This window comes from Argentina anserina, chromosome 5 (assembly GCF_933775445.1).
Source record: "Argentina anserina chromosome 5, drPotAnse1.1, whole genome shotgun sequence".
Taxonomy (NCBI): Eukaryota; Viridiplantae; Streptophyta; class Magnoliopsida; order Rosales; family Rosaceae; genus Argentina; species Argentina anserina.
This window is the reverse complement of record NC_065876.1, coordinates 14,335,918-14,358,685: the sequence shown is the minus strand read 5'-3', so window position 1 is coordinate 14,358,685 and position 22,768 is coordinate 14,335,918. Positions and strand designations below refer to the sequence as shown.

At 39.0% G+C, this 22,768-nt stretch overlaps 4 protein-coding genes and 1 pseudogene across 4 annotated transcripts; 4 read left to right on the top strand and 1 right to left on the bottom strand.

The window, feature by feature from the left end:
• Positions 1–514: 514 nt before the first annotated feature.
• LOC126795568 (LRR receptor-like serine/threonine-protein kinase EFR) lies at positions 515–1,822 on the top strand. The gene is made up of 3 exons (XM_050522380.1): positions 515–932; positions 1,562–1,633; positions 1,740–1,822. Exons 1-3 carry the CDS (start codon positions 515–517, stop codon positions 1,820–1,822), a joined length of 573 nt encoding a protein of 190 aa, XP_050378337.1.
• A 216-nt stretch (positions 1,823–2,038) lies between these two features.
• Positions 2,039–3,068, top strand: LOC126795567 (probable LRR receptor-like serine/threonine-protein kinase At3g47570). The gene is made up of 2 exons (XM_050522378.1): positions 2,039–2,162; positions 2,485–3,068. Exons 1-2 carry the CDS (start codon positions 2,039–2,041, stop codon positions 3,066–3,068), a joined length of 708 nt encoding a protein of 235 aa, XP_050378335.1.
• A 1,570-nt stretch (positions 3,069–4,638) lies between these two features.
• LOC126795566 (probable LRR receptor-like serine/threonine-protein kinase At3g47570) lies at positions 4,639–6,025 on the top strand (annotated as a pseudogene).
• Positions 6,026–7,078: 1,053 nt separating this feature from the next.
• On the bottom strand, positions 7,079–8,121 carry LOC126794833 (uncharacterized). The gene is made up of 3 exons (XM_050521617.1): positions 8,118–8,121; positions 7,881–7,966; positions 7,079–7,479 (listed from the first exon to the last, which is right to left on the bottom strand). The coding sequence occupies exons 2-3, from the start codon at positions 7,954–7,956 to the stop codon at positions 7,373–7,375; spliced, it is 183 nt and encodes a 60-aa protein (XP_050377574.1). The 5' UTR covers positions 7,957–7,966; positions 8,118–8,121; the 3' UTR covers positions 7,079–7,372.
• A 12,396-nt stretch (positions 8,122–20,517) lies between these two features.
• On the top strand, positions 20,518–21,651 carry LOC126794828 (protein PAM68, chloroplastic). Its single transcript, XM_050521611.1, has 2 exons — positions 20,518–20,701; positions 21,015–21,651. The coding sequence occupies exons 1-2, from the start codon at positions 20,621–20,623 to the stop codon at positions 21,570–21,572; spliced, it is 639 nt and encodes a 212-aa protein (XP_050377568.1). The 5' UTR covers positions 20,518–20,620; the 3' UTR covers positions 21,573–21,651.
• The last annotated feature ends 1,117 nt before the right edge of the window (positions 21,652–22,768 follow it).

The window sequence follows — 22,768 nt, the reverse complement described above, 5'->3', positions numbered from 1 at the left end:
AAAGCAATTTGGAGTTGTTTTACTGTGGAAACGATCTTACCTTCCTGGCATTGAGTCTTAAACTCTTAGTTTACCCCCACCCAGAAATCATTTCCTCTTTTTAGTTGTATAGGTTATGGCATAAAAGAAAAAAAAAACGTAAGCCTTTAGTAATTTCAGGGTGATCTATTTTTCTTCTTCTAATAGTAAACTCTGAAGAAAAAAACAAGTAGAATCGGATGAGCACAGCAAGATGTAATGAAGTTGCTTGTCGAAAAAAAAAAAAGGTGTAATGAAGTTGACTGAAACCACTAAAGAAATGCCTTTAGAATTTCTTAAGAAACTTCCCGACCTTCGCATGTAAAATATAATTGGCTTTTGATAAGCTCTTGTAGTGATCTTAGAATATAAGATTAGCTACGTTGGTCAGAATTTGTGGCAGTTGGACTTCAGAACTCCACCTTCGCTTTCATATTGAAAACTTGATTCGTTTTCAGTGTTAAAACATGTCCACATCTCTGCTGAAAAAGTGACAATGCACAGAATGGAGAGAACTCGGTTCTTCCTCATTTTGCTGTTACACTCTTGTATGGCTAGCTTAACTGGTGTTGTGGTAGCAGCACAAAGAAACAATGTCGACACAGACCAGACAGCTCTTCTTGCTCTTAAAGTTCACATAACAAGTGATCCTCAGAAGATCATGGCTAACTGGTCCATCGCCACCTCAGTCTGCAACTGGGTTGGCATTACTTGTGGTGCTCGTCACCTTCGAGTGGTGGCCTTGAATATCTCTTACTTTGGTCTCACAAACACCATTCCTCCAGAGCTAGGAAATCTGTCATTTCTCGTTCAACTGGACTTCACCAATAACAGTTTTCATGGCACTTTGCCTACGGTGTTGTCTCGCTTGCATCGATTGAAGCTGATAAGTTTTGGATACAACAACTTTATTGGTACCATTTCAGCTTGGTTTTGGTCCTTTTTTAAACTTCAAACCTAGCTTCTATTCTTTAGTAATCAGTTTTAATTTTCAGGTTCCTTACCCACTGAAATCTTCAACCTATCTGCACTGGAAAAAATTGATCTGACATATAACCAGCTATCAGATACTTTCAGGCTTATATAACTAAGAGTATAAACTTTCACATGTTGCATAACAATTGATAATACAAGTTTACGGTACTCCAACCCATTAAAACGGTACATCTTAGTTCTCACTGAATAAAAGACAATTTCTGTTGGATTTCAAATTTGGTCTGCAAGATAAATACAAAGGTGCATGCAAGTATCTCTTAACAATAGGTGAAGTTTATCATTGAATTCATAGATTTTGCATTTGCAGTACACATCTAAGATTGGCTCGAACAAATGCAAGTATCAAAATCCAAGTCCATCTTTTTATGTGCATGTAATTACGTATTAATTATTAAAGCTTGCAGCTGCAATGCAAGGCCTATATTTCCTTTGCTTGGGGTCTTTCCTTCAGTTTCTTAAAGAAAGGTTTTGATGAAGCAAGACATGCTCTCTCAGCCATGTTAGGTTTAGTTACTCTATTAATGATGTTGTTTGGTTGAAACTAAAGGCAGTGTACCGAGAGAAATCGGGAACTTAACGATGCTGAAGGAGATAATCCTTGAAGGTAACAACTTCAAAGGTATGGTTCGGCTTTTTTTACAATCCAGTGTGTGGTAAACCACCTATATATGTAGTTGTTAAATCATTTCCTTTACTATAGACCTTCTGATATTTCATATTTCCAGGAATTCCGAACGATGCACTAACTGGTCCTTTGCCTGTTGCTGTCAAACTAAAGATAGACCTTCTGATATTTCCTTTACTATAGCACTTTAGCTCAGCTGGAGGTGTTGAATGTGCAAAACAATGCACTAACTGGTCCTTTGCCTGTTGCTGTCATCAACTTGTCTTCGTTAACCCAGATGGGACTAGCAAAGAACAACTTGACTGGTAGTATTCCAGACAATATATGTGAAAACATTCCCAGTATTCAAGCGCTTGATTTGTCATACAACCAGTTTGATGGTTCACTTCCATCCAAATTATGGCAATGCAAAGAGCTTCTCTATCTATCACTGTCATTGAACAACTTCAGTGGAGGCATACCCAGAGTATTGGGAACTTGACCAGTTTGGTTCAAATTTATCTTGCGGCAAACAATTTGAAAGGTATTTTCTCCAACTTGTCAACTCTATCTACTATTTTTTGTTCTGAATTTAAGCTACCATGTAGGTTCATGATTACACAACATTTTAAATGCCTATTTTCAAACAGATTTAGGTTAGTCTCTTAAAATAGTTAATGTTAAGGAGTCTGTATGGCTATGAAAGCAGACTAGTTGTTTTATGAAGAAGCTAAAAATAATTGTCATCATATTATACCAATTAAGTATAGTATAAATGAAATATATATGAAGCATCTAATAATCTTATGAAATATAAATTCTGATAGCCTAAGGTTTGAAACTTAAACTTGGGTACAATGTGGCAGGTACTATACCACATGAGATTGGTGATCTATCAAAAGTACAGATTTTATCACTTCCAGGTGTTAATGTTCACGGTGTTATCCCACCCACAACCTTCAACATGTCCTCTCTGATAAGAATATCATTAGCTAGTAATCAGCTATCAGGTAGCCTCCCAGTAAACATAGGCCTTGGGGTTCCAAATCTGAAGCAGCTTCTTGTATCAGGGAATAACCTCACTGGAGCAATTCCCAACTTCATCTCTAATGCTTCTAACATCATAACCACAGACATGGCTGCTAACTATTTTTCGGGGTTTATTCGTAGCAGGCTCTGTGCCTTGCCAAACCTTGAGCGCCTAAACTTATCAGATAATCAATTGAACGTTGATACTTCTGCTCCAGAAGTAAACTTCTTCTCTTGCTTGGCCAATCTTCGAAACTTAGGGACATTGTTACTGGCGAAAAATCCACTAAATGCCCTGCTTCCCATTTCCTTTGGTAACCTCTCTACATCACTTCAATATATAGATTTAAGTGAATCCAATGTGAGGGGTGACATTCCTTATGATATTGGAAATATGAGTAGCCTGTCAGCCTTATTCTGAGGTACCAATCAATTAGGAGGACCAAGTCCAACTTCAATAGGAAGCCTACAGAATCTCCAAGCTTTGAATTTGAAAGAGAACAGATTGCAAGGGCATATTCCATTTGAAGTTTGTCAACTTCAGAATCTAGCCTTTTTACTAATTGGGGTAAATCAGTTCTCTGGTTCAATACCTTCTTGCTTGGGCAATTTAGCTCCATCACTAAGAAGTCTATATCTTGGATCCAATTTTTTAACTTCCAAAATTCCATCTACATTGTGGGGACTTACATATCTCTTGCATATAGACTTGTCATCCAATTCTCTAACTGGAACTCTCCAGGAAGATGTTGGTACTCTGTAAGTTCTGATAGATATAGATTTATCAAACAACCGTTTATCTGGTAGGCTACCGAGCAGCATTGGCGTTCTTCAGGATTTGGTCACTCTTGCCTTGGAAAATTAGAAAATTACTTAGTGGTACTAGACCACATTTGACTAAAAACTCACTTTTCATATTTCTTATACAATTTAGGAAATAAGTCCAAGCCCAAAGAATAAGTTAAACAAAATTGATTAATTAATTAATGCAAAAATATTTAAAATACTCTTATTTTCGTGAAAATTACCAAATGCCACTCCTAGATCTAACAAATTTATCTCTCCTCATTTTTTAGTTTTTTTTTCTGGCAAATTTAAGTTTTATGGCCAAACCACCGGCAATTTGGAGGTGTGTCAATATATAAAGTTGTTTCTTATGTCATGTGCTTTCATTTAAGTATCATATTGCATATGTTTTAAGAAATTTTGAAATTTTGAATTTTGCTCACTAAAAACCACAGTAGCAGTTAGTTTCTCAGTCGACAATAGCAACTAGATTTATAGTTGACAGTAGCAGGTACATTTCAAGTCGACAGTAGCAGGTGGCTTCCAAGTCGACAGTAGCAGTCTGTTTTTATAGTCGATAGTAGTAGTTCGTTTTTATAATCGACAGTAACAGATAACCTCTTTATTGATAGTAACAAACATTATGGGTCAAAAATGGGTAAAAAAGTAAAATATTTTATGACATGTGGCAACTTGTCATCATTTGGTCCTTATTTGTAAATTTTGGTCCTTATTTGCTTTATCAAATTAAGTAGTGAGTTATTTATAAACTAAATTGTTACCTGGTACTTTTGAGTAGTTTGTTATTGGAAAATAATAATTTTGAAGGCTCTATTCCTAGTTCATTTGGGAACTTGCTGAGCTTGGAACTCTTGGACTTGTCTAAAAAAATCTCTCTGGAGTGGTTCCATAGTCCCCGGAACAAGTTGTTCATCATAACTATCTGAATTTGTCTTACAATAGACTAGAGGGAGAAATTCCAGCAGGAGGACCTTTCAAAAACTTCTCTTCTGAATCATTTGTCCCAAATGGTGCGCTCTGTGGTGAACCCCGACTAGATGTTCCGTCAGTTCAGTTAAATCATCTTCAACTAAGGCTAGTAGATCCATCTTGAAGTTTATTATACCGGGAATACTGTCTGTTATACTCCTAGTGGCCTCCCTATTGGTGTTATACTACGCAAGAAGAAGAATGTGAATGTTGCAATGGATACCACCTTGTTATCTCAACCTCTTTGGAGAAAAGTTACGTACTTGCAACTTCAAAGGGCAACAGATGGGTTTAATGCAAGCAACTTACTTGGCACTGGGGGTTTTGGCTCAGTGTATCAACTATCAAGGGACACTAGATGGGATAGATGTGGCGATAAAGGTTTTTAATTTACAGCTAGAAGGGACTTTCAAAAGTTTTCATACTGAATGTGAGATGCTAAGTAGAATTCGCCACAGAAATCTTATCAAAATCATCAGTTGTTGCAGTCAAACTGATTTCAAAGCAGTGGTACTGAACTACATGCCTAATGGGAGCCTTGAAGAATGGATGTATTCTCAGAGGTTTTTTTTTTTTAACATCCTGCAGAGGTTGAATATAATGAATTAATGATAGATGTTGCTTCAGCATTGGAATATCTGCATCATGGTTATGGAACACCTATTGTCCATTGTGATCTGAAGCCCAGCAATATACTACTAGATAATGATATGTGAGCACAAGTAGCTGATTTTGGTATTGCAAAACTCTCTTAGGGAAAGGAGATTCTATGACACAGACAATGACCCTCGCCACAATAGGGTACATGGCTCCAGGTGATGCACTGATACTACTTTATCTTTCAGTTCAGATATCTTGTATACTGTAATAATGAACAAGTTTAACTTTGGATTTTCTTTCACTTGTGTTTGTTAAACAGCGACAAACGTTGCCCGTGAACCAACTGTACCGATATTGTCCCAACTTAGTCACCTCACAGGTGTTGGGTTTTAATCACAAAAGACCTCGGTACAATTGATTATTATCCACCCACTTATAAGCTTTATTTTCTTTGTCACTTCTTAGATGTGAGATCTCTCCTCTCCAACACGCCCCCTCACGTGCAACCTAATTTTTAGGTCTGCACGTGACAAATTAACATCCCACATACTGGGATGAAAGAAACTAAGGTCCAGTAACTAACGATACTTAGTGGCCATCCAATCGGAAATCCTCCGATGACATGACAAAGTGGCACTCAACTAGGGCTCACGAAAGATTGGAGGCGCGACTGGAGAGGGACTCGCTCTGATACCATGTTAAACAGCGACAAACGTTGCCCGTGAACCAACTGTACCGATATTGTCCCAACTTAGCCACCTCACAGGTGTTGGGTTTTAATCACAAAAGGCCTCGGTACAATTGATTATTATCCACCCACTTATAAGCTTTATTTTCTTTGTCACTTCTTAGATGTGAGAACTCTCCTCTCCAACAGTGTTCATTTCAGAATTTGGAATGGAAGGAGCAGTTTCAAGAAGAGGGGATGTGTACAGTTTTGGTATTGTACTCACTGATGTTTTAATCCCTTTGTTTTATCACCTGGGAAAGTTCCTGACATGAGGTAGATAATGTGCCCTTTAAATTGGCTGCTCTCTTCTTCCTTCATTGGCCTTGATGAATTTAAATGAACAAAGCTATTTCAACTTGAACGTACAAAGTGTAGAACAAGAGCTAATTTGTATTCTCGCCATCCGATCAGAATTCCTGTCTATTTTGTGGTCTTCATCCTGAAACTATAGAACATAAACTTTCTGCTTTGCACTTGGGTGAGTCAAGCTTAGCGTAGTCATCCAATTGGATATCGTCCTCCTCTTGAACAACTGTCCACTTTGGATGTCTAGTTACCCCAATGACTTTCCCTGTATCTGCTACAACGCACCAAAATGAGTTTTGAGTGCATTCTTATGGCATTTGGAAGCGCCGTTGCTACTGTGTGTTCAATTTGTGCAAGCCCTGACACCAAGTTGGTTTCTTTCTTGGCTATTGCTGCTGCTACTGAGTTTCTTGAAGTGCATTCTACAGTTGCTGATAGTATTTCTGTTTATGTTGTGCCTAAATGGCGCCGTCCTCCTGTGTCAGCTATCAAGATCAACTGTGATGCTTCTTGGTCACATCACTAATTAACTTACCAGCAATCTTATTAACCGAACAGTGGTCTCAGCTACTAGAACTCTCATGAACTCACCGTACCACAACCTACAACAACCATTTTGATTGATTTTCACCAATCCCCCATCTCACTCATCTGAGTAGCGATAATCACTAACATCTCTGCACTTCCAGTTTTCATACCCACGTCTAAATTTCTATGTTGTGCCCATTTCTGACTAGTTGCCTGACATGAGTACTGACCCCCACAGCCTCCATTTCTCTTTATCTTCTTCTCAGCATTAAGAACTCTCTCCTTCAAATCCCCTATTCCCTTTAAACCCAAAGTCCACTCTTTATCTTCTCAAAGGCCAATTTTCTCTGCCCTGGTTTCCTTCTCGTCCGAAGCCTTCATGTCCTCTTTTCCCACCCGGGAAATAAGTTGCAGTTCTCAACAATGTTAAAGTGTACAGACTATCAGGCCCTTCTTACAGACAATGTTATGCAAAATGCAAACCAACAATAACAAAGAAAGTTTTGCAACAGAGGAAAAGTATTTTTGAAATTCAACCAACAATAATATCACATGAGAAAGACTCATAACTGAACAGGTACTCCCCCGCAGAGATCGATCTCTACAGCCTCTTCTATATTCTAATTCTAAACATCACTTATTAAATTCTGGTCTACAGGGGAATTCCCTATACTCAATTCTGAAAACAAAACTTTTCACATAATCCTTACAACGGCCAAAATGATAAAAAGGAGAACTTGGGAATTATGGAAGTTCTCAACTAGTTATTGACTATAATATAACTATCAAGCATCTGCAGCATCGCCTGATTCTTCCTCCATGGCCTGTAAATTTTGAGCTAACATCCGTGCCCTGTTCTGTGCTTGTCTTTCCACAGCCACAAAATACAGGCCTAAGAACAAAGTCAGTACCACTATTAGCAAGATAAGAAGGTACCACGAAATCGAAAAGACTCTAAGAAACAATAACTTTGTTGGGAATATATGCAATTTTTTCCACTCCAAATTACACTGGATTTTAGTTTCACTACCAATCCAATCTGTTGAGTAAAAAGCAATCAGCATTGTATGAATTTAACTTAACTCGTCAGTTCAGATCTAAGCTCTTAAATTTTAGTTCACAAATTATTATAGCAACACAACGTGCTTGGTGAATCCAACAGAGGAGACATGGGATTGTTATGATTGTAACAAGTACTATCTACTGTGCCTGTTCGTAAACCAGAAGACAAGATAACACCAAGCATACTCTGGATAAAACAAATATATGAATGAAAAGGTCAAGGACTCATACTTATACCACTTCCAATAGCACAGGCCCAGAGAACCCTCATGGACCATTTATCAGAAATAACTCCTCTGGCTCCCATACCTAGCTTGCTGCCAATACCAATTTGATAGCATCAGATTCTAAACTTTATTTCATTGCTCATCACATAATCTAGTGCAAATGTGGAAATGAACCAAAGAATAGCATCACAAATATCCATCAAATTAACGATAGATAGTAAGCTTCTATCTAACGGCTCACAAGTCATCTTCAATCAATGAAGTCACTCAAATCACTGAGTAGAATCCAACTATAAAAATACTCTAGAATTGGAAACCAAACCCATCAGGCATTTTACAATCAAAACCCATTATCAGGATTATTCAAACACCACAAGACTTTGAAGAACATAAAGATGGAGAGTTTAGAGTTACTCTGTGTCTGTGTGAGAGGGGGAAACCCTGCGTTAAGTGATGGTAGCAGAACGAGAGAGAGCGAGAGAGAATGATAAAATGGTATTATTGACAGTAAGCCCATTTAAAGCTTCAGGCCCAGTTTCCCAAAGTTGTTCTTAAATATGGAAATGGCAACGGTTTTGCATTTTTGGCCAAATTACTTACCACTCGTGTGAGTAAGTAATTTCAAATAGCTACATTCCACTTGCGTTTTTCCACACAATCCTATTGTCTTTGAATATCTTAGCAGCTACAATGATATTTAATTAGGTACTCACCCAATAATAAATCCAAGGGGGATTGAGATATACACCTCCAAATTTAGACTAATATTATATTACACCCACCTCTTAAAATTACACTTAATCTATTTATTAGCTTGATTTTGGACTTGAATAACAAAAATTTATTTTGCTGGTATTTACTAGATGTGCCACTCACCAAACACAAAAATCATAAAATCAAAAAAAGATATGTTTCGCATGATTGAAACATCTGCCTTTTTTTTTTTACAAATCCAATTATGAATGAGTAAACTGAATTCAATATCTAGTCATTGATTGTAGCATTTGATATTGATTTCATGCTTATATATGAATAATATAATCAAAGCAACAAAAATCAATATAGAGGGATCTTGAGATTATGTAATCTCCTCATATGAACCTAATTAAGTAGAAGGACTTCTCCACCTTTATTGATGATATATGTGATATAAATGGATCGCTCAATTGGTTAGTGGCGTTGTTTTGTCAACAACTTTTGCATCTGCTTATTCTGGTTTATTTTTTTATCTGCTTAGTAGGTATTAATTTTCTAATTGTAGGAGTTGTTCGTGTTTGTGGTATTTGTTGTTATGGGGTTCATGTGCTATAGGGTATGACTCAAATTTGAGTTCTATTAAATAGGTATATGTGATTCATTGTTGAGTTAAATTTACTGGTTAGGTGTATTCTACCTAGGAAATTAGTTGGTGTACCTGTGTGTTAGGCAACAATGTGTGAGGGTTGAACATGGAAGGCAAGTGGATATTAGGGTATGGTACTTGATTGTTTTTTTCACCTATGGAATAGGTACGTAACTTTTATTTAGTAGGTTGGGATGTGTAGATTGTTCTTTGCACATAGGTTAATTATTATTTCCACATAGGTAAATCTTATGTCGTATAAGACCCTACCTCTAAGGTAGGAAATGTGGGTTCTATAGATAGAGCGTGTGGGCAACATAGGTACGTAACTTCTATTCAGTAGGTTAATTTTGTGGGATGTGTAGATTGATGTAATATCCCAAAAATTTATAATTATTTTCAAATTATTATTCGGAGATATTTAAATTGGTGGTGATCCGATTATATAGTACAAGGGAGAAAACGAAAGTGTTCGAGCGATTTATACTCAGAAACGTTACCGTGAGGGTCAAGAGTTGACTTTTTATCCGTTAAGAATCTCAGAAAACTTCATTCATGAAATTCGTAGAGTTCGTCAATACGAATTTGTGGACACGTGGCACGCCTAAATCAGAATTCGTATGAAGAAGTTACGAATCAAAATGTATTTTGACATTTTTGGAAAATAGTATAAATAGGGGAATTAAAGAGAAAAATGGGGAGAAAAATAAGAAATTCGGATCGGGTACTGTTCATGGATACTGTTCACCTAAAAACTCAGATTTTTCCTCTCGAGCGGCCGACTTTGGGCCGCTGGATCTCCGCAGTCTAGTCACCATAGACCAGCGCACCGGTCCCGTTTGACAGGTTGATGCGTCCTCTGTCGATTGGTGGCAGTGACACCCGCTATCTCGCCGCCTTTTGAGAGTGGTGAAGCCCGGAAGTTCCCCCGAAAGTGCACAGTTTCGCCGAACTTCACCTCGCCGGATCTCCCTCCTCCGGCCACCAATCGGTGAGATTCTTGTCCCATTTTGAAGGTCTCCTTCCATACTACAAGCCCTCCAAAACTTCTAGGTTTTGTGCTAAGAAAATCGAAGAAAAGAAATCCTAGGTTTTAAATTGGGTCTTTTCGGTTTTTGTCAAATTGAAGTGTTTAGGCTTGGAATTAGACTTTTTGGTGAACTAGAAAGTTGTTAGGAATGTCATTTAAATTGTAGTGGTGAAATTTTGTGGTCATTGGTGGTGGTCGGAAAACGGGCGGCACATGAACAGTGTTCTGTGAACAGTATTTATGAACAGTGTTCAGTTGCAATGAATCGTCACATGAGATTTTACGTATGGTTTTCTAAGCAGTTTATCATGCTATTAGGTGACCGACGAAACCTGCCTCGGTGTCGTGAAAGTTGCACGCATGAAATAAATGATTAAGTGAACTTGATCGTCTACGGTTCATGGGTAAGTGAAATACTATTTTAATAAATGATTTTAAAAATGTTTTAGTGATTATGGACTATGGTGAATGTGAGTAAATCTCACTATGACAAGTCTACCATTGGCGGTGACTTATATTTTTGAATTATTAAAAAAAGTGAACTGTGACATTTATATAATATATTGGGCTGTGTATGTGTACGAAAATGGTAAATACGATACATATATATGGATTGCTATATTATATAATATTTCGGTTTTATTTCAAAGGTGAGATTATAATGTTGTGAATATATTCATATTGTTGTGCAAGAGTCGCTTGGTTATAGCACAATAACATGTGTGGATTGTTATTGTACGTGGTTTTAACATTGAGTTTTGTTAAAACGTTTTCTGGTCTTCGGACGTTGTTGGCAATAATCGGAACCAAGCCTTTGCCTGGTGTCAGTTACGATTCAGTTAGAGCTCTAGTCTATCTACCGGTGTACTGCATGAGGAGTAATAGATGGGTTGTCTGAGTCTCATGAGTACCCATGTTTTTGGGTGATATTGGGTAACAAATGGGCTGCCCAGTGTCTTTCAGTGTACTGCATGAGGGGTAACAGATGGGTACTTGGGTCTCATGAGTACCCATATTTTAAATGATTTTGGGTAACCAAATGGGTTGCCCAGTGCATGTCGGTGTACTGCATGAGGGGTAACAGATGAGTACCTAGGTCTCATCACTCATGAGTACCCATGTTTTAAAATGATTTTAGGTAACAGATGGGTTGCCAAGTGTCTCATGATTACACATATTTTTAAATGATATTGGGTAACAGATGAGTTGTCCAGTGTCACATGAGTACGTTTGTCTTTAAATGTTATTTGTCATATTTCCTTTGTATGCGATGTATGTTATACTGTTGGTTTACTCAGATAGACTGAAAAGCTTACCGGGTTTGTGTTTACAATCCTGGTGCAGCAATTCGATGGTGTAGGGGATAGTTCTAGAAGTGGGAATTAGCAGATTCTGAGGGCTTACTCTGAAGATTTCTTTCTTTTGTTTGTGGTGAGGATTGAGTGAATTTTACATTTTTATTGGTTATAATACTGAGATATAAACTGGTTATGTATTATTCAAGTCGACTGAGTCGTGTTGTGGACTCAGTTTCGATACACTTTTATTATAAGATGATTTCAATATATTTGAAATTGTTTTAGAGCTTTCATGACTTCGAATTCGAATTTTTATCATTCGAAATTTCGGGACTGTGACAATTGATCCTTGCGTATAAGTTAATTATCATTTCCATAGAGGTAAATCTTCTGTTGTATAGGATCCTACCTCTAAGATAGGAAGTGTGGGTTGGAAAATTATACAATAATAAGAAAAGAAAATTTTGTTTTTGAATAGAAAAGAATATATATGCTGAAAAACATGATCATATAGTCTTGCAATAGAAAAAAAATTAAAAGATAACTTGGTAGTTTTTGACATTCATGACTTGTTTTGATCTATTGTGACAGTAATAGAAATAACATAATTTTTTTTATTTCGTTGACTATTCCTTAAGATAAGGCTGATTTATCAAATTAAACATTTAATTTATATTTTGTTCCGGAAGAATTACTATTCTACCATTGTGTGTGTTTTAGCCTAATAGATTTCCTGTTAAGAGATAGATTAGCATCTTCGTAATAGATTAGGACTCTGAATTCTACGGGATTGTGGTTTTGTAATGCCTATATATAGGCCCCCATATCATTCAATAATACACAATTGTTTCATCCTGAAACATATTTATAATTGTTGCATGTTTATAGCATTTGAAAAATTGAGAACTATAGTTATGGAGATATTTGCTATTTTATAGCTAGAAGGGCAAAAAAGTGAACTCAATTAAATAATTTAAATATATTAATTATATAAAAAAACATATAAGGATGTTGGCTTTTTTGGAAAATGGACTTAAAGAATGGGTTTATCACTAATTTTCTCTAAATTTAAAGTGTTAAGAAATCAAAGGGTGTGAACATATTACATATATCGGACTGTGAAAGAAGTAGCATTATAGAAAGAAAGACAAAGAAAAGGTCCAACAGAGAACACATTCAAGGGGTGCGTGAGACAGCAGAAAAAGACTGGGAGACAAACTGAGAACCCTGGCACACAAGCCTTAGCTATACCTTATACCAAAGTAAACTTCATCAAAATATATATTCTTCATTATGTAGAACTTTAAAGATTTTAGAACCATTAGAGGATCAGGCCTTAACACCCAAGTCAATGAACAAGCTAAGTATCCTGAAATGTGGTAATTACCAAAAACTGAGTCCCTGCAACTATAGGTTCTTTTGCAATCCAAGCCAATATCCCTTGATCTGCCCGAGGAGAATCCGAGTGAGAGCAGTAACCAGCACGGTAGTAGCCAGTGTCAGCAAACTCTTAGCTGAACTGATTACAGATAGGTAGTGCATTCTATGAGTTAGTGTAGTGTTCTATCTTAGGGGTAGTGGTACTGTAGCTTGGCTATTGATCCCGGTGATGGAGCCCTATCATTCAATCAAACAAGTAAAGGCCGGGTAAGGGTTGATAGAATAGCAAGCATGGTAACTTACTGAAGCAAAGGAAAAGACCCTTCTGGCCAAACGCCAAGATTTTGTGTGTAATTCTCCTTGTATAGAAGCCCTAGCTAGAGTCAACAACTACCAATTAGAAACATACACAAGATTGTGCCCCTGAACAAAATCAGAATAGCCAAATACAACTTCAAGCAGTGTTCAACCATCTGGTGCCATACGCTTGATCAAACATATTTACACATAAACCATACTTCCAATACAAAAACAGGCTCACTAACAAGACAACTTATTTTCCAGGAATGTCTGGTTAACTTGGAGGACCATATACTCTTCCCTCTGGGTTTTCTCTCTACCTCCACCGCCAAAAGCCTCCATCCCGAATTTCCTCCCTCTTCTCTCCATGCCGAGTGCAGTCGGCTCTGCCGCTGCGTCTCGGTTTGGGAGAGGTTGTTTTCCTTTAGGTTTGCTTTTTGTTTCCATTCCACACACCGATCTGCCTCAGATCTCTGAGTTCGTCGCCATAGTTCTTGGTGTTCAGGGTTTGTCGGCTGCTCCCATCTCCTTGCTCCAGATCTGCGTTTGGCCTGGGTAGTTCTACCAATAACCTTTGGCAGGCCTGTGTGTGGTTTTTCCTTTTAAGTCGGCGTTTGGATCCAGGTCCGGTGACTCGATTCGAAGGCGATTGATTCTCGCCCTTCGTGGGCCTTTCTGCCCTCGTGGCTTTATATCCTGTGCTTTCGTCGCTGGAAGTGGTGGGCACTCCTGGTGCTTCGGTGGCTTCGGGCGTATCACTCTTTTTTCCGGTGGAGGTCGCAGCATCTCCCACCATGCGTGGATGAACTAGTTTTGGGTTTGGACTATCCGAGATTCCGGTAAAAGGCCTTGATTGCTGAAAATCCCGTGCTCGGGTTCAAGCTGCAGGGCTGGTTGCAGTCATGTTCTTCTCTTTTCATTTCCTTTTTTTTTCTCTACTTTATTGTATCTTTACAGATTTCCTTACTGAAATCTGGTCGATTGTTCCTTCCTGTTGGATTCAATCTCAAACTCGTTGCACTTCCTGTCTTCCTCTTTAGTGAATGAAGTAATATTTGATAAATAAAAAAAAAGACAACTTATAACCTACGGTTTGAACACTAGTTGTATCCATTTTCTATCAAACAATGCTTATTAGTTATACCCATTTTCAAAAATATGTGCATCAAGAATCAAACTTTCAGGGCAAATATCCAAATCGTTGAACTTACACCCGTATTCTAAAACACCAATTTACTCTCACAAACTAGTACAAACAAGTGTTAGTGCTAGTTAGTGCAATTCACTTTAGCATGATTAACTCCACTTGTAATTAACTTATATATAGATCATCAAATGTATGTAATCAATAAATCAATAAACACTTATCGACTTGGCATCAGAGCCTAGTTCTTCTATTTTCTGGGTTTGGGTGTCCTTACCTTTTTTTAGAGAACCGGCAGTGTTCTTGCAGGAGCCTCGGCACCTTTAGTATTCTTGCAGGAGCCTCGGCGCCTTCCTCTCCTCGTCGGAATCATCCGACGACGTCGGCAATCCGCGGTGCGTCCTCCTCGCCACTCTCTGCTTCCACCACTTTTTCCCCTCTGCCTCCGCACCTCGGCGCTCACCTCTGCGTCGCCTCCCAGCGACACCAAGCCTCGGCGCTCACCTCTGTGTGGCCTCCCAGCGACACTAAGCCTCGGCCCTCACCGGCCCGCATCGGAGTCTCCACCGGCACTGCTCCACTTCGACCTCACCGGCCCGCATCGGAGTCCGGCCCGCATCAGCTCCACTTCGACCTCACCGGCCCGCATCGGAGTCTCCACCCGCCGCTCCACTCTAGAGAAATTCCAGTTTCTGGAAAATTTGGGGTGTTTCAGCAATAAATAATACCCGGATCAATTCCAATTCAACCCGGCCCGGAACCATTTCGACCCGACCCGACCCGGAGATCAGGATCCGACCCAACCCGGAGATCAAGATCTGACCCGACCCGGATATCAGGATCCGACCCGACCCGGATATCAGGATCCGACCCGACCCGAATATCATGATCCGACCCGACCCGTATATCAGGATCCGACCCGACCCGAAGACCCGAATTCTAGTATTTTGGTTGTCAGTGTAGGTTCACTGACGGTGTAGGTACACACATGACAGGTTCAACTCCACTTCATTCTATTGTGTTTCCGCTGCATCAATCCTGTTTTTTTTTTTCGTTTTCAATGGGTTTTAGAGATGACACAGAGAGTTCTCAGTTCTATTGTGTTCCTTGCTCTTATTGTTATGATACTAATCATGCTCGGGCAACATGTTGGAAGTTGTATCCACACCTTAGGCCTAAGCGGCCTAATTATCATCCACATGCGCACGCCGCCATTCAATTCGTCCACGAACCAGATATCTATGATCGGATTGGACATGATCCTCACACAGTAGGAGGAGCTATACCTACCGCATCCATAGCTGTTCGTAGTAAAATTGGTATGGCTTTGAATATTTCTCACTTTGTCGGTTTTGATACATGGATTATTGATTCTGGTGCATCTGATCATATGACTTATGACAAATCTTATTTTACCGTATTGTCTCCTCCACCAGTACCCTATGTTACTAATGCTAATGGTGAGGCATTTCCCGTATTAGGAAAAGGGTCAGTTCGTATTACTCCCACAATAGAGCTTCACAATGTGCTCTATGTACCTGCTTTATCTCATCATTTGATATATGTTCCTCAATTGAACACTGACGCTAAGTGTTTTGTGACATTTTTCCCTATGTATATTATATTTCAGGATCTTCTCACCGGGGAGTTAATTGGTCGGGGGTATCTGAGGGGCCGGTTGTTTCATCTGGATCAAACATATGCGGGGGAGAAACCAGGGGCACAGTCTCGAACCGCTTTAATCTCCACTTCTGATAAGCTAAGTGAAATTTGGTTATGACACCGTCGCTTAGGGCATCCATCTTTTAGTGTTATGAAAAAATCTATGCCTACTTTGTTTTTCAGTGTGGATGAGTCTTCTTTACATTGTGAAACATGTGTTTTGGGCAAGAGTCATCGGTCTACCTATTCCTCTAGTAAATCTAATAAAAGTACTCTTCCTTTTGAATTAATTCATTCTGATGTTTGGGGACCTTCCAAAGAGTCTACTGTGTCAGGAATGCGGTACTATGTGTCATTTATTGATGATTGCACCCGTCTTTCGTGAATTGTTCTTCTTAAAACTAAAAATGAGGTTTTCCCGGCTTTTCAAGCCTTCTATACCACTGTGCAAACACAATATAATGCCACAATTAGAGTCATTCGTTCTGATAATGGGGGGGGGGGAATATGTAAATCATGTCTTTTCAGGAGTTCTTTAACTCACACGGAATTGTTCATCAAACAACGTGTCCTTACACACCCGAGCAGAATGGCGTTTCTGAAAGGAAAAATCGTCATTTACTTGAAATGGCTCGGTGTATTCTTTTTAGTGCCCATATGCCTAAGTATCTTTGGGGTGATGTTGTCATCACTTCCGCCCATCTCATTAATCGTCTTCCTTCTCGTGTCCTTCAGGGTAAAATTCCATATGAGGTACTTGCATCCCATGTCTCCTTACCCTCTTTTCATAATCTTCATGCCCGTGTTTTTGGTTGTGTTGCTTTTGTCCATCTTCCAAAACATCAGCGGTCTAAATTGGATGCCCGGGCGGTTAAATGTGTGTTTGTTGGGTATGAAGGCCATCAAAAAGGGTACCGGTGCTATCATCCACCTACCAAGCAGTACTATGTCACTATGGATGTTACTTTCTTTGAGGACATGAGTTATTTTGCCCCTTCTGATACTGCTCTTCAGGGGGAGAATTCCTATTTTGAAGAGCTGTATCATGGAGAGGGGAAGACAAGTAAGCCAGTAGATATGGTGACAGGTTCAGTTGAGATTACCAATGTAGCAGCTACACAGGCACCACCGGATGGTTCCGGCGGTATAGTCACTCCAGAGATTCAGGAACCAGCAGATGAAAACACAACTGCCCCTCATATCTCCCATACTACTGTTTCTACACCTGACCAATGCTCTCCTGGTACAGAAGATCACTCACCTGAGGTTAGTCATTCTATTAGAGCTACTAGTAGACAATATGTTTTGCCAAATAGGTCTACTCGGGGTCAACCAACAAAAAGATATGAACCTACCCTTCAGACTACAGCCAAGTATCCGGTAGCGAATTTTATATCTACCAAAAGATTATCTAAGTCATATGAGTCATTTGTGAATCAAATATCTACTGTATCAGTACCTAACAAAGTGCAGGATGCATTGCGAGATCCAAAATGGAGGAAAGCAATGGAGGAAGAGATGGAAGCATTACAAAAGAACAATACTTGGGAGCTTGTACCTCCACCATATGGCAATAAGACAGTAGGATGTCGTTGGGTGTTTACAGTGAAGCATAATCCAGATGGGTCAGTAAGCCGGTATAAAGCACGCTTAGTAGCGAAGGGGTTCACCCAGACATATGGCATAGACTATGATGAGACATTTGCACATGTTGCAAAGATAAACACTATCCGGGTATTGCTTTCTGTCGCTGCTAACTTGAACTGGCCACTTAGGCAGTTTGATGTTAAAAATGCATTCCTTCATGGAGAACTAACGGAGGAAGTATACATGGATCTTCCGCCTGGATATATGGCTGCTTCTCCAAGTAACTCCGTATGCAGATTGATAAAGTTTTTGTATGGTCTTAAACAGTTACCTCGTGCTTGGTTTGGAAGATTCTCACAATTCATGAGGAAGATTGGCTACAAACAGAGTAATTCAGACCACACGTTATTTCTCAAACATTAACAAGGGAAGGTAACAGCCCTAATTATATATGTTGATGATATGGTGGTTACTGGGAATGATTCTGTTGAGGTGGATAAATTACAGAAACAGCTTGCCACAGAGTTTGAGATGAAGGACCTAGGTACACTCAAGTACTTCTTAGGCATTGAAGTAGCCCGGGGAAGTGATGGTATCTATCTGTGTCAAAGGAAGTACATTCTTGATCTACTAACAGAGACAGGTATGTTGGACTGCACTCCCATTGATACTCCTATTGAGCAGAACCATCGGTTAGCAGAGTATCCAGATCAAGTCCCTACTGACAAACCTCGTTATCAGAGGCTAGTTGGACGTCTGATTTATCTATCACATACCAGACCAGATGTTGCATATGCAGTAAGTGTAGTAAGTCAGTTCATGCATAATCCCAGCGAGAATCACATGGATGCTGTTGTAAGGATCTTGAGGTACTTGAAGTCAGCTCCGGGGAGAGGAGTAATGTTCTCTAAACACAATAAAATCCTTGAAATTTGTGGCTTTACAGATGCAGACTGGGCTGGAAATATTACAGATCGGAGATCCACATCAAGATACTTTACCTTTGTTGGGGGTAATCTTGTTACATGGAAGAGTAAGAAACAAAAAGTGGTAGCCCGATCTAGTGCTGAGGCAGAATATAGAGGTATGGCTCAGGGAGTGTGCGAATTGTTATGGCTGGGAAATTTGCTACAAGATTTGGGTATTGAGCCTAAGGGTGCTATGTAGCTGTACTGTGACAACAAAGCAGCTATTGATATTTCACATAACCCTGTGCAACATGATCGTACAAAACATGTGGAAGTTGATTGTCACTTTATAAAGGAGAAGCTAGACACAAAGATCATTAATTTTCCTTTTGCTCTTACAGAAGAGCAACTTGTCGATATGCTCACAAAAAGAGTGTCTAAAAAGGCTTTTTATGACGCACTTAGCAAGTTGGGCATGGTTGATGTATATGCGCCAACTTGAGGGGGAGTGTGTTAGTGCTAGTTAGTGCTAGTTAGTGTGTGTTAGTGCAATTCACTTTAGCATGATTAACTCCACTTGTAATTAGCTTATATATAGATCATCAAATGTATGTAATCAATAAATCAATAAACACTTATCGACTACAAGAAACCAAAGCAGCCAATCTTCAAGAGATTATAGATTAAATGCATAACCTTTCAGAAATTATTTTTATTTCTTCATATTGACTTGGGGGAATAAAATGCTATTACTATATGCTATGTATTGTTGTTGGGTGTATGCTGAATCTGCAAACCCAAAACCCCAATCAACATCAGCAAGAACCCCCCCCCCCCCCCCAAACTTAAAACCCTAATCAAACTTATCACCAAGATCATTTCTTTTTCATCATTCCAATTCACTACGACTTACAAAACCACAGAAACATTTCAAACAAAAATTGAAACTTTCTACTCAATACCAGTTTCGAATTACACAATTTTGATATCCAATTAACCGAAAAAGATTACCAAAGCATCTTAAATGGTAGAAATAAGAAGAACCTGACTGAGGCTGAGCTCGGCGTCTTAACTTTTCTCGGAGATTGGTGCTGAGAGCAAGGCCAAGGAAGATCCTATGATATTCACTCTTTCAAAAAACTTCAAATTTTAGTTCAAATGTTTTTACTAGACGGGTTTTATATCAATGTTTCAGTTAATTGTGACGTCAAAATTTTGATATTAAACATAGTAAAGAAAAATTGACTTCTTGAGTAAAACTGTAAAAAAGTAAAGAAGGGAAGAGTGGAAGACTGAAATTGTACCCTCATGTTTGTGTCATGTCAAGAAAGAGCTCTCAGTTTATCCTCTTTAATGAATAGTTTTCGTTTCTTCTAAAAAAAAGAGAGAGAGCTCTCAGTCAGTTAGTTTAGAGGCTTCATTATGTCTCGATCTGGTTAGTTTCCCTATATTACAGCCTGTGACGCCTATAATGTGTCACAAATTTGATATTAGAAGTGTCGGAATTATCGTGATAAAAATAAAAAATCATGTAAAATATAATTATATTGTGTATAAACCAAACTAATTGTAAAACAGGATGATGCATGAATGTAGGATTATTAAGCTAGATTGTTTCATTTTTACTGTTGAATTTGAATTATTGAGTGGCAACTAACCGAGGGACAATTATTCATAGAAAACATTTTGTGTTGCAAGACATATGCTTAGAGGCACTTACATGAATTAACTAGCTCAAATACCTATAATACGGGGGAAAAAAAACTAGATCAAATACCCTGGTCACCGGAATTTCAATTTTCCCGGCAGTCAGTTACGATATTGGAACCAAATACTGAAAATAGCTCATGGTAACCGTTGGACGTTTGGGATTTTCAAGTGGATGTGAAATCCGACGGCATCCGCATCACCATGCATGGCCCGCCCAGATATATATGCAATATCTCCAACCTTATCCTTCTCGGCTTCTCCTCTTTCATGGCCCCTCGAATCAGAGACATGGTAAATAATCCCTCACCTCCTATTCCTTACTGAAGCAACAACACTTGCTTCTGTTAGCTGTTCTGCTCCATCTTCTTCAGTCAAGAAACTCAATGGCAGCTGCTGCAATCGCAGGTTCTTGGTATTCCAAGCCCTCTCCAATCACTTCGCAACACCCACCATTATTTTCTAAGGTACGTATCACCAAATCTCTCTCTCTCTCTCTCTCTCTCTCTCTCTCTCTCGATATATAGACTTTCTTCATTGACTTCACCAGGGAAATGAACACGATATGCACCGATCATGCAAAGTTTCGAATTTTGATTCAAATATCAATTTACCGTTGGAAGTTGACTTTTGGAACTGTAGTGTTTATATGATGAAGAAAATCAAAATGGAAATTGCGTTATAGCTCTATGACTTGTAACTATGCATGGCACTGAAGTGATAGACAATGTGTTACAGAAATTGTAGTTCAGTTCAGTTCTTTGATTTTGTTATATGCAGATAGGTCTTAAGCTTGCGAACCCGAGCCCAAAACCCAACTACCTCATTTTCAGAACTAGAGATAACTACTTTCGATCATCCTCCACACGGTTAAATGCGACTTTGAAGAACCCTAAAGGCTTTGGACGCTCACCAAAGAGAAGCAAGAAGACCACCACCAAGAAGAAGACGGAGCAAAACAATGAAGATGAAGAAGAGGATGACGACGAAGATACTGAAGAAGAAGAAGAAGAAGAAGAAGGCATAATACCAGAGATAGTGACCAACAGGATGATAAGCAGAATGGGATTCACAGTTGGGGTCCCATTGTTTATGGGACTATTGTTTTTCCCATTCTTCTACTACTTGAAAGTTGGCCTCAAAATTGATGTGCCAACATGGGTGCCCTTCATTGAGTCATTTGTGTTCTTCGGGACAGCTCTTGCGGGAGTGAGCTATGGGATTGTGTCCTCTAGTTGGGATCCTATGAGGGAAGGATCACTCTTAGGTTGGAATGAGGCTCAGAAGAATTGGCCTGTATTTTGGAGATCTCTTAGGGGTGGATCAAGGAAGAACTAGGATCATTTATACTATAGTACTTAGAAAGCCTTCTCTTTTAATTTATTTCAAATTTTGATGGGATCAATTTTCTTTCTTGGCAAGATCTTGTTTATATTTATTGAACAAAAATTGTTAATAGTTACTCCAGTCCGGGGACTCTTAGCCACTTGACTACATGGACATGTCAAAGAACAAGACATCATCCATCCGATAATAGAGATAAATGTTAAAGGAAAAACATTATTACCTTATTAGTGTGTCTTCATCAAAGTAACTGACGGAAGCAATTAGGCAATCAACATTTATATTTAGTTAATTACGGATCTAAATTTTGTAACATATCAATTAGCGTTTATTGTCATTAAAATAATTGATACATTTGCATGTAATATTTCCCCCTTATAAAGGGGGTTTGTAATAATACGAGTAGACCAATTCTGTTTCACTTTTACACGTTATCAGCCCTTTAGCTTTATTCTAAGTTTTTAGCCAAACAAAAAAAAAACAGAAAACCCTAGTTTTTGTTTTCGGCCACCGCTAGCCTCGCTAGCAGCAGCTGCATAGCCTGCTCCGGCCAACCCCGATCGGCTACCCAGATCTCGCACCCAATCTTTGCGGCGACACAGCTCGGCGAGATCGGCGCCCCGTTTCCTTCCCTGTGACGACACAGCTCGTCGAGATCCACGTCGACGCAGATCGGCGATCCGGATCTCCGACGACCCGAACGGTGACACTTTCCGCCGATGCTTCACCATCAAACCATCTCAGATCGGCGCGCCTCGTCCTGATCTCCGACGAGACCCCCGACCCGCGATCCCCGACGCCGCAAGCAAGATCGGCGACGACCTAGATCAGAGATTATCTCCATCGTCGCTCCACTATTCCCGATCGGCCAAGAGCACATCGGATCTCTTCTATTGCGGCAGATCCAGCGACCCGGACCCGCGACCCGTTTCAAAAAAAAATAGAAATATTTACCATTCTGGTAAATTAAGGTTAGTTTTTCACAATTTTTATTCTTGGTAATTTATAGTACTTATTTACTTTTACAATCTCAGGAAATTTAAATAGTGAATGTGAAAGTTTGGTTACTGTTTTTACTATATGTGTTATTTATTTTAAGGTAAGTAAATATGCATGTCTACAATATGATTTGTTTGTTGGGTTTACTGCATATGTATATGTTATGTTGGTAATGTTTTCAATTATGCATG